This window comes from Gambusia affinis, linkage group LG23, assembly GCF_019740435.1.
Source record: "Gambusia affinis linkage group LG23, SWU_Gaff_1.0, whole genome shotgun sequence".
NCBI classification, from domain to species: domain Eukaryota; kingdom Metazoa; phylum Chordata; class Actinopteri; order Cyprinodontiformes; family Poeciliidae; genus Gambusia; species Gambusia affinis.
Genome location: NC_057890.1, coordinates 7,033,250 through 7,045,049, shown reverse-complemented (window position 1 = coordinate 7,045,049; position 11,800 = coordinate 7,033,250). Strand labels below are relative to the sequence as shown.

The 11,800-nt window shown below is 38.8% G+C and overlaps 1 protein-coding gene across 7 annotated transcripts in view; it reads right to left on the bottom strand.

Moving 5' to 3' along the window:
* Window positions 1-139: 139 nt before the first annotated feature.
* slc37a3 (solute carrier family 37 member 3) overlaps window positions 140-11,800 on the bottom strand; it is a 65,457-nt gene continuing 53,796 nt past the window's right edge. For 3 of the 7 annotated variants that reach the window (XM_044108915.1, XM_044108913.1, XM_044108911.1), the window contains 14 exons: window positions 10,638-10,764; window positions 9,394-9,632; window positions 8,015-8,129; window positions 7,802-7,894; window positions 7,624-7,707; window positions 7,404-7,549; window positions 7,079-7,175; window positions 6,640-6,724; window positions 6,307-6,518; window positions 6,001-6,142; window positions 5,817-5,918; window positions 5,530-5,729; window positions 4,553-4,618; window positions 140-4,431 (listed from right to left, as the gene is read on the bottom strand). In XM_044108915.1, the coding sequence (XP_043964850.1) occupies window positions 4,339-4,431; window positions 4,553-4,618; window positions 5,530-5,729; window positions 5,817-5,918; window positions 6,001-6,142; window positions 6,307-6,518; window positions 6,640-6,724; window positions 7,079-7,175; window positions 7,404-7,549; window positions 7,624-7,707; window positions 7,802-7,894; window positions 8,015-8,129; window positions 9,394-9,470 (1,512 nt within the window). In that variant the 5' untranslated portion in view covers window positions 9,471-9,632; window positions 10,638-10,764 and the 3' untranslated portion in view covers window positions 140-4,338. Of the gene's footprint in view, window positions 4,432-4,552; window positions 4,619-5,529; window positions 5,730-5,816; window positions 5,919-6,000; window positions 6,143-6,306; window positions 6,519-6,639; window positions 6,725-7,078; window positions 7,176-7,403; window positions 7,550-7,623; window positions 7,708-7,801; window positions 7,895-8,014; window positions 8,130-9,393; window positions 9,633-9,973; window positions 10,092-10,637; window positions 10,765-11,430; window positions 11,449-11,800 lie in introns of those variants that run through there. The other 4 variants (XM_044108918.1, XM_044108917.1, XM_044108912.1 and 1 more) reach the window with 4 other exon arrangements.

Below are 11,800 nucleotides of genomic sequence, written 5' to 3'. Positions count from 1 at the left end.
GCCAGGGTTCAAAACGTGGCAGCACGACTGTCATTAGCTCCAGGTCAGAGGTCGGCGGGTGCAGGCTAAGCATTTTAAACGCTGTACGACAGAGACTTCCATTTTGAGTATTCTATTTATTTATAAGATCATTGTCCTGTATATATATATATATATATATATATATATATATATATATATATATGTAAAAAGATGACTGTCCATTGTGCAAAACGAGGTAAAATAAAGTGCCAGAACTCCCTGAACTGCAGTGCCTTACAATAGCATTCAACATATTTCACTTACAACCTAAAACCTAAATGAATGTGACTGGGATCCGACAGTGGAAAAACGATGCAGTCAGAAATTGCTTAAAATAGTAAAAACTGTCTAATGATCTCAGTAAAACTCCAAATTCAAAACCTATGAATCCTTTGCGAGGTATTGCATATTTTACTCAAGAAGTCATTTAAACGTCACAGTTTAACACGACAAAATAATGTACAAAAGGCAAACTTCTATTTTTGCTTAGTAATATTTTGGCAATGTGATGAAAAATCCTGTTTGCTGTGACTTAGTCAGCATTTTACTTGTAATATGTAGCATTTTCCACTTTTTTTTTTTTACTCATTAAGGGAAACGCAGCGTTGTGTTTTCATAGCTCAGAGAAGTCAAATATTTTACTTCTGCTTTTGTTTTTTTTGTTTTCCTTCGAAAGAGTTTTTATATGAAGAGTCCAGCTCGCCTGTTCTGTTGCAATCCAGATCCTCGATTCTGCATGCATGCGAGGGTTTGTGACAAGTTGCAAAAAGATTGACCAAAGCAACCGATGCGTTAGCAACTAAGAGCAACAAATCCCAAACTAGTTCACTTTAAATTGCTTAAGGGGCTTTAAAATACCAAACTGCATCTGCTTCAGTTTTTCTAGAGCATAGACTTCAAAAAAATCAAATGAATTTCCAATAATCTGTCACCATTTTTTATTTTTATTTTTTACCATCTTGTTGTAAAATGACATTAAAAAACAGGTTTAATGCAGACAGGCCCCTGAAGGCATCACATTAGACCACAGATACAAGTTGTTTTGATTATGCTGTATTGTATTTTATTACATTTTTTCATCTATTCCTGTGTTTCCAGGTCTTGTGCCTCTTGTGATGTCGTTCAAACAAAGCAGGATTAGCAGTTCTAGTGAACATTAGTGGGAAAAAAAAAAAAGAAAACTCGACACCACTGGATTGTTTTTTCAACAGGATATTGCAGCAGTAATTAAAAACAAATAGCCATATGCTGGATTTATCCTCTCTTACTACCTCAATAAGGTTATTCAAGCTAAAAAGCTGAGTTTGTTTGTGTTTGGCGGCCATGAAAGCAAAGACTACAGAGAGAGTCGTGTTTTGTTGTGGTGAAGAAAAGAGTCAGTGTGTCAGAACACGGGGTGGGCGGGTGGGTTTGACCGCTTTTGTTTTGCTTCACTTTTCATATGACGTCTTTCCCAGAATAGATGGAGTAAGTGCAGCGGCATCGAGGGGGGAGTGGGTTAAAAAAAATACAGACCGTCCTGAGAAAATGTCACACCCAAACCCCTAAATCTCGATCAAAGTTTCTTTTCCATCTTTTTTGTCTAGTAGCTTAATGATGAATCTGTCAATGTGTGCCAAGAGTCTTCAAACTTTGAACATAATTCAAAGTTTCTTATATTTTTTTCTCCTAACTATAAAGTCAGATTTCTTACAAAAAAAAAAAATATATATATCTTTGCACTATTTATCCAAGAACTACTTTTATTGTGATCGCGAAAACTGCGGAAAACAGACACAGGGCAGCAGACTCAGCTTCAGACTGAAACTTTCAGCTTATTGTAGCCACATTATTCCTTGTTGAAGTCTATTGAAAAAAATAAAATTTAAATAAAACAATGAATCCGTTTCCAGAGGTTGAAAACTATTATTTTGCAGCTTTAGCAAAATAATAGTTTTATTTTATTTTGTACATGCATGAATGTAAGATATTTGTACACCATTTTGTAATAATTCTACTGTAATTTAATGCTGGTTCATGTATCTTTGTATCACCATCTTTTTGGATAATATTTGTACTGTTGCTCTCCTGCTTTTCATAACACATTTCGTTTGGTTTGTCTCATCAATAAATAAATATGAGGAGAAATCACACTGCTGTAGATCTCGCATGACTGGCTTTGGGAGAATCCAAAGAAAAGGTGGAATTTGAAGTTTAACCTGCGCCCCCTAGTGGACCTGACGCAAAGCTGCTCGCAGCTTGAAGGCGACTTTGCATTTATTTCAAACAGAAATAGAAGTTACAGTTAAAAGATGCACATAAACAAAACCATTAAAAAAAATACAGAAGAGAAATTTCACACCTAATTATTTTACAATCTGTTACATGTGTTTGGCTCCTCCCATAAACAGAGTTATGGTTGAATATATAATGACCTGATATCAGACAGCATTAAAATTAATGCAACAAAAAATAAATAAAATCATTTTCGATTATGATATGTACTTCTAGTCATGAAAAGAAGTTGGCAACTGGCAAAATTGAATATTTTTGATTGCACTGTTCATAAAGGTTTGATTTTACAGTTCGCCAAAAATAAATGTAAAGTCTCAGGGCACAGCCTGGATAAAGATACAGCTAATTATTTTCTCTGCAGCAATGATGGAAAATTTTTTACTTAAAGTAAAATTAATTACTCTCAAAGTAATTAATTTGAAATGCGTAATTAAGGAAACATTTTCCTCCATGCGATGCTGGCGTTTGTGGAAAGCAGTTTTCGACCAAATGACAGGAAAAAACAAAAATCAAAAATAATTTTAGTGTTAATCTCCTTCTGTTCCGTTTCAAGCTTGTCCTGTATTTTTAAGCGGCCAACTGCTCTTCTACAGTTTTTATATTTGGAAAGGACTCAAATGGCCTCATTTTATGAGACGAAGACTTTTATCCTTGCAAAACTGTTAATTTTCACTCTTAAATGTAAAAAAAAAAAAAAAGATTAATTTGTTTTCATAAAACCAAGTTTTATTTGGTGGACAAACAGATTTTTTTTTTCTCACCAAGAGTTAAAAAGGTTTAGTGGGTCTTGACAAAATTTCTTTGCTCTTTGGACTGAAATACATTAGGGATATACGGTATACAATTTAACCACATATTTTTTTAAATAAATGAATACTTAAATTTGAGAAGTTTCTAATGTCAATTTTTTCTTAAAATTGGGAGATGAAACAGATGTTCTTCATCGGTCTTATAAAATAGCAAAAGCCCTGATCATCTTCACCTGTCCATACTGCCAATAATTTAAAATATTGAAAACAACCAGAACTATGATAAATTAGGATGAGGAAACCAAATGTATACGAAAATCTTCATTGAAATATAAAAAACAATTTAAAATATTTAGGCACCTAACATCTACGTAGTGGAGTTTTATTAGCTGGATGCTCCAAAGGACATGTAGCCAAATGCTAAAATTAGCTTCCAATTCTGAAAAAGTATTGTTTCACTTCTTTTCAAGCTTTTTCCACTCAAATTAACTCCATAAAAAATATATGTATAAAATTAGATTGTTTTAATCTGGGTGATTCTTTAAAGAACTGCTTGTTGCTTTAAATAGTTTTATTGGGTTTGTAAAAAGCCAATAAAAGATGTAGGGGGATATACCCAACCCTCACTGAGAGTTAAAGCATCTTTTTATGGTGCAAGTTTAGGCTACAGAACAAAAAGATACATTTATCTGAGGGTTTTTTTATGAGGGCTTAGATAAATGTGGAGGCTGCTGTGAGTTTAAACCTACAAAGCACGCCACGCCACATTTAAAGGGATTGAGTTATGCACAAATTAAGAAACAGAAACTAAAAGTGTAAACATTTCTGAGAAAAGAAAGCGAAAACAAAATGAGTTGGTGGCGTAAGCGAACGACAGGACCGGTTCCCCCGGATTGTAAACAAAGACGAAGATTAAAGTGGTTCGCTGAAGTATTTTCAGACCGATTAAGGAAACTCAAATCTGAATGCAAGATTACAAAACTACAATCACTATTCACATTTGTCATTTTAACCTCAGGCCTCAAGTTTACATTCCTGATTTAAGACTCATATCAACTGAAGTGCATAAGGAAAAAGAGAAGTATTTACATTCATTTACAGCATTAAAATATGTACACCAGTATGGCTCAGGCCAAATCCCTCCATATTCCTCAGGCACTCCAGCTAAACCCTCCCTGTATTGAGCTCAGTGAAGTCTTACAGTACGTTTTAATGTTTCTGTTCTGGCTGACAGCGAACCTTCTGGATCCTGGTACCAACCTAATGAGCAGAACCGGAGCCGACGGTCGGGCTCTCAGAGCTGGTGGCGCAGAGCTCGCCTGTCTCTCCACATGTCTCGCAGTTCTCTAACAAGCAGCGGCGCGATGAAGACAATGCTGCCCCCTGTCTGTCGTTACACAAACAAAACAAAATAATGCATATTTAAAAAAAACAAAAAAATAAATAAAAATTAAAAGCTATTGAGATGAATAGTCATTTAGGTGGAAACTTGGAAAAAGTTACGTTACCATGACGATGAAGAAGTAGAAAACACTCATCCAGCCCAGCCTGCTCTCAATTAGCGACACCAGGTACTGCAGGATTAGAAATGGAACGGTGACCATGAAGGGTAAATATTCAAGCTGCACTATTCAGACTTTTATAGAAAAAAAATAAATAAATAAAGTCTTCTATCTGTGATGATCTTTTACCCTGTCAATGTGTTTTAAATGTCAGCCAAAAAGTTACATTTTGTTTCTTATGTGACCAGAGAATCTTCTTCCACATGGTGTGGAAATGCAAGTTTCACCAAGTCAAATATAAGACTTTTTAAGACCATTATTAACGAAACTGACCACAGTCATGACAGAAAATCTTACATAAAAAAAAAAAAAAAAATAGCATTGGGTGGAAACGGAAGTAAGCCAATGGCTAATATGAACTTTGTCCAGTCAACTGGTCATAAACTTTAGGAAAGGTAACGCTAGTTAGCTGGTAACGATCTGCTAATATACCCTTAGCTAGCTGGCCTGCTAGCAAGTTAGCTAAGGGTATATTAGCTAATAATATACTCTTGCCAATGTAGGTTAATGTCACCTTACTAGCCAAGTAGCAAGGTAACTACTGAGTATTAGCTAAGTAGCTGGCAAGGTTACATTAGCAGCTAGCTACCAATAGCTGTAGCTGTGTAAGACTCAAATTTTTGCTCAATAGTAAAGTTCTGTCAGGAAAAAAGAAAACTACATAGAGTATATGAGATTTACAGTCTGCCACAACAAAATTTAAGACCTGTGATTAACATTTATTTTAAGACTTTTTAAGACTGTAATTTTAGATACATGAATTTAAGAATTTTTAAGGATGAGCCGACAAGGTGAACTTTCTCCAAATCTGTTTTGATGAAATGCCCATCTAAGTGTAACATTGGCATTTTAAAAGCATTTAGTTGGTTAATCTTCCAGGAATGGCCTTAGTGATTTTTCTCCCAATCCTCATTCCGGCTCACCTGTCCTACAGCAGCTCCTATACTCCCGGTTCCATCCACTATCCCGGTGACGGTTGCCAGGGCCTCCTGGCTGCCCCTCAGGATGTCCTGTCTCCCCAGATCTGCAGAAATGGCCGAGCTGATCATGTTGGACGGCCCGCCGATGAAGAAGCCAGTGATCGCCAGGATCACTGCGTTGATCACCTTGTCATTAGGAGAACCTGAGGAGTTCAGAGGCAGAACCATAAACTACGACCCTACGTTTCACACGGAAGCAGTAGTCGATGCTGTGGGTGCAAAAAACTCACGGCTGTATCCCACCAGGGAGCCCATTGCCATAACGAGGCTGAAGACCAACACAGGCGCTCTCTTCCCCATGAAGTCAGAGATCAGACCTTGAAGGGTTCCCCCTGCCACAGACACACAATGTCACGCACTCAAATAGAAATCAAGAAACCAAACCAAGCGTTAGACACAAAACGGTGTCATTACCCACGATTCCGCCGACATCGTACCACACAGACAGCCGGTCGGCCTTGGCCTCCTTCCACCCGTAGTTGTTGCTCAGGTAGAACGGCAGCCAGAAGAAGAAGGAGTAGTTGACCAGCTTCAGGCACGCGTACGCCAAGGAGTACTGTGACGGGAGCAGAGGAGATTTAAGTCAGAATCAAAAGCAGAAGTCTGTTCTCTGGAGAAAGAAATTCCTTCAATCAGAGTCCAGAGTTTTCAGGAACCTCAAATGCCTGATTCAAAGCCTATTTTAGGCGAGTTTGTTTAGACCAATCAAATCAGACTCACTAGCAGGACTCCAGGAAGGCAGAACGCCTGGAAAAAGCCAATGGCGTGAGGAGGCTCGTCCACAGGCTCCTCCGGTGGCTGATCCGCACGGCATCGTTGGCTGTACGTCTCCACTTCCTGTTCATCCTCCTCCTCGTCACTCATCAGCGGTCTGTGGCTGTCCGTGTCCGTCTCTACCGGGCTCAGTCCAGTTTCCAACTCCAAGTGCAAACCTGCCACGCAAACACAAGCAAGTCTCATCGAAGGTGTAGTAGATACAGACAGAGTTATTCGCAGCAGACGGCGTTTGTCTCGTGACTCTTCGCAATCGTTTGTACTTCTTTTGGCTCTTACCGACTTCTTTCGGCGAGGTTAGGAGGCCAAAGAACACCACCACCCCACCAGCAAACTGCACCACAGAAGTCACCAGGAAGGCGTACTACAAACAGGAATACCACAGACTTGACATTAGTATCAAAAGTCAGGCAGTGCTGGAGGAAGCAGATGATAATGGGATAAAGAGACTTGATCTCATACTTGTTTTGAAATACCAAATTTCTAAGATTAAAAAACAGACATGGTACGTGTTTGCTGTGCTTCAGCCACTGGAAACATGCGATATCTAGATATGTTCTCCCTTTATTCAGCAGCAAACAAAGACATTTTTGTATTTCTCAAAATAGTTTGACTTTGTATTTTCATTGAAAAGGAAAAGAAACTGTCGCTAAAACTTCAACAGTGACAGAAGTAAAAAAAAAACAAGCTGACGCTACTGACGTTGTAAAAGACCAACCTCATATCCGTACTTCAGCACACTTGAGGCCAGAAAGGCACCCAGTATGTTCCCCACTGAGGCGCAGGCACTCCACAGTCCAAACACAAAGCCACGCCTGGAAAACAACACGGATGTATCAAAAGAACTGAATCCTTCTTCGTTGTCATTCACCTTCTACAAATAAAGCAGCTGTAACTCAAAAAGACAACTTGTGTTAATACTTCCTCCTGCAGACAAAACTCAATCTAAATGAATCTATGTTGGAGCGACTATGAATGGGCATCACTGTCCGTCTCCGACTACGCGTTTCAGGATGTTTAAGTGTCAGTGGCTCATCACGCACCCCGTTTTGCCGAACCAGTTGCCCATGACGGCCACCACGCAGGGCCAGACGGCCGACTGCAGCAGGCCGTTCAGCACCCACAGGCTGCAGTACAGGTAGACGTTGTAGACGTGGAGCCATTCGGTCAGGGTGCCGAAGAGGAACTCCTGCAAATGCAGGGATTACGCGTCGGACGAGGGGAGATTTTGAAAGCCTTAGCCTTGAGGTTCATGCCACTCACCACTATGGCGGATCCGCACAGGCCGAAGCAGAGCACGTAGCGCAGGTTGACTCTGTCCCCGATGATGCCGCTCAGATACAGACCCTGCATGTTGATCATCAAACACACGACGGTTTGAATCAAACGCCTCCTTGGGCAGGACGCGTCTCACTTTTTGCTTCGCTTTCATCCGACTCACCACCGCGTATGAGAAGAGGAAGATCGAGTCCAGAGCTCCCAAAAAAAGCGTGGCCTGCTTTTCGTCAGCAAACAGGTGATGGTTCTCCCATGTCTGTACATAGACATAGAAATCACAGAAACTTCCTCAGACACACACTCCGCCTCTGCCCCTCCCAAGAACACATTTTCGTGGGAGAAAGTTTATTTGTTGCAGGGTATCGGCTGCCTGTACCTCGTCCGGATAGAACGCAGGAGCGCTGTCGTTCTGGGCGGACGGCGTCCACTGGGCCGAGATGCTGACCTTCACATTGCTGAAGGTCTTTCTGGATGCATGCAGCAACACATAGCTGGGAAGAGACAGAGAGGAGGAACGTGACTCCGCTGAGAAGCAAGAAAGAACAGCTGGATTCATCTAGTTCAAGACGACAAAAATTTTCCTCACAGTGTTTAAGTTGTACAAAATATCTATTGGGAATCTTTACTGTCTTTGATATCTGACCTCTGCTCTGAACAAATCTCTTCTTGTTGACCTTCACTCTTTAACACACACATGACACATGTTAGAAGAAACTGCAACTATCGCACAACTCAGTCAATAAATACCCAAATTAGCTACATAGCAAATCTCCATTTTCAGATATTTGACTGAAGGTGCAAGGTTATCATTAAAACAAACAAAAATTAGAAGGAAAAAAAAAGCAGAAAAACATTTTTGTGAAACGAAATAAAAATATTGCAGAATTTTTAAAAGTAACTCTGCCATATATCTTTCATAATTGACTGGTATGCATAGTCGTTCGTTTGCGCTAAATTAACACATTTTCTTTAAAACTATTACTTTCTTTCTTTCTTTTTTTTAAAGATTTTGCTACCCAAAAACTACATTTATTTTCTGCCTTGCCTCTGTTACGTAACAGACAAAAACCAAACTATATCTGAAGCTAATAAAAACTAAACTGAAACTAAGCATTCTCAAAAAAAAAATACAATACTAAAACAGCTGGTTAAAACTAACAAAGACAAAAACAGAATTGAAAATCTGAAGTCACAACTAAAATAAAATTAAAAACAAAAACCATTCAAAGTGATTTTAAACACATTCTTTTCATTCCAAGTCATGGTGATGTGATACTTTCTGTTGGTCTATTCCATGGAATCACAGCGTTGAAGTTTGAGGCTGTAACGTGACAAAACGTGAAGAAGGTGAAAGGATGGGAAACGTTTCGCAAGGCCTAAAATATTTAGGGCGACCTAAAAGCCCGCTAAATATCAAACACTGGGAAATTCTCAGGGAATGTGAAGATATGTCACGTTGAACTGGAAAGGGAACAGCTTATCTGCCATTAGGCTTAAGTCGAACTAAACAGTCAAAACTGTGGAAACTGAAAAGGAAAATTGCTTCAACTTAGCAGAGAAGATAAAGAACACAGATCCATACTTGGGGCTGGAAGTCTGACCCCCAAAGAACAGCAAACTATGTATTTAAACAGAGCAAACAAACTGTCACTCAATTTAAAATTCACAATTTTAACAGTTCTTACAGTATAGTCCCTAAAAAAAAAAAAAAAAAAAGCAATACGCATGACATCACCATCCCATTTTCTAAATTACCTAAAGAAGGTGAGGAGGAAAACCACCAGATGATGATGGGTGTACTGTGACAGACAGCCAAAGCACGAGGGAGGCATCACAGGGGCAGCTGGAGGGAGGAAGAGGAGGCAGATGAGGAGGAAGGAGGTGGTATCGGGTCGGTGGAGGTCTTTCCAGGAAAGGGAGGGGGAGGTTTACATGAGGACCTCCACTACTAACTCAGATGAGACAAACACATCACTATGGGAGGAAAGCTGTGCCTGCAGAGGAAAAAGGCCCAAATTAAATTAATTTACTGAACAAAACTCTTTATGGCAAAACATTTAAAAAAAATAGAAAGTAGACACATTTATTGGCACTGCTGGAAAAGATGTTGGGGAAAAGCCATTTCATTTATACCAAAACAAAGTTATAGATTACTAATAAGTTCCAAGATACTCTAATTTACTTAATAAAGTATATATTAAATCAGATGCCACGTTTATTTTAAAGGGGGTTGTTGGGGTATTAGCAATAAATAACTGTCTTGAACAAAATTACAGATTTTTAACATGAACATTTTCCTGAAAGAAGCCATTGTGCTGCCTTTCAAGAGATATACCTGGTCTGAATGCTGCCCTATGTGGAGCCAAAGCCACCTATCAATGGCTCCAGTCAGGGGAGGCTGACTGGAGCCTCCCCCACCAGCTTCACGTTGCATCCAGAAGAGTCCTCAACTCCTAAAACAAGGACACTTTGTCCTGATCAATCAGCTCAGGGGATTACAGTTCTTATATTAATATTAAAATCTTACATATTTCAGTAATTGTTGTATCTCTTTTTAATTGAAAGGGATTAAATAGGTGTGTATCTATAGCGGCTTGAGCTGTTTTTTTTTTTTTTTTTTTAGGTTTATACACCAATATGTTTAAGCAAGTTTTGTTTCCTCACAAACACTAATCATGTATCACTGCGGTTGATAACAGCTGTTTGTAGATCACTCAGCATTTCCTGTGCCCTGACTTGTCTTTACAAAAATACATTGCATCTGATAAATATGTAAGCGACAACACGTTCTTTTCTGTGTGCTATATTATATGTACTTTTTACTTTCAGACTTTTATTATTCCTACAGCTACATTTGCCACCGAGTGACATGGCACATGATCGCTTAGCTTCAGAAGCTATATAAACAGTCAGTTCCGGGTTCATTTAACATAAGAGTCTTTACTAAAGCTACGCAAAAACCACTAAGCTACGATCTAGAAACAAACAGAAGGTCTCACCTTCCGTAGAGGTTCTCCGAGCCCAGTTTACTCTTGATATAGCGACTGTATGTCTATGTTTACTGTGAATTTCTTTGCCACTGTTCAACGGCGCAGACTGCTGCGAAGAGCGCCACACTACTGCCACCTGCAGGACAGGAGTGAAAATACGTTCACCATAACAGATCATGGTTGATGAAGAGACAGAAATAAGGTAGGCTATTTAGATAAATATTCAAGTATTTTTTTTTAGGCACGAAATTTGGACTCAGGTCCAAGATTAAGGAGTCTAATACATAACTAAATAATATAATGTGAAGTATAAATATGCCATATCCTTGACATAAGACGTCATTCTTTGTGTCAAAATGTCATTTTTACTGTAAAGGTGTGAAGAACCATATAAGGAGGGTTGGCCCAAGATTGTAATTGGCTCCTATGCAGAATTCTAGTTGAGGGCCAACCTAGGGACCCCGTGTTGCTGTTCCTCCTGATGGTTGAAACAACTGCTGTTGGCTCTCAACATCTAGTTATTTAGTTATTGAACCACCTTTTTACTCTATTAGTTGTGGAAGTATTTTATGCCTCCAAATCTAGCATAATATTAACAGTGTCAAGCAAAAACTATTCACTCCTTCAACTTTTTTGTCACATTACAACAAACTTCAATGCTTTTTAAGAAATGTTACATTCTAGACTAATGCAAAGAAGATGTAAAGTGGAAATCAAAGAATAATGTACTGGAAATTCTTCACAAAAAAATCTAAAAAGTGTGGCGTGCACGTGTTTCGTTCCCAGCAGGTTCTAGAACCACCTTTTGGTAAGTCTTTTGAAGTATCTGATCAGCTTTGCACATCTGGAAATACAAATTATACAAATTAATCATTCTTGGTTATGAAAACAACTCAAGCCCCACAACGTTGTCCCTGACCTGTTTGCTCTGTTCCTTGTTCTTTGTTCACACATTTTTCTAATAAATCTCTGAAGCCTTCACAGAAAATATGGATTTATACTTGGATCAAATTACACAAAGGTGGATGAAGTAGGTGATGTAAGAGTACGACGATAAAGGGGGCCGAATACAACTATGTAAAAAAACAAAAGAGATCACAAACGTAAAGAGTAAAACAAATCAAAGACAAAAAAAGAAGAGGAATGACTGAAAATATTAACAAAAACAGATC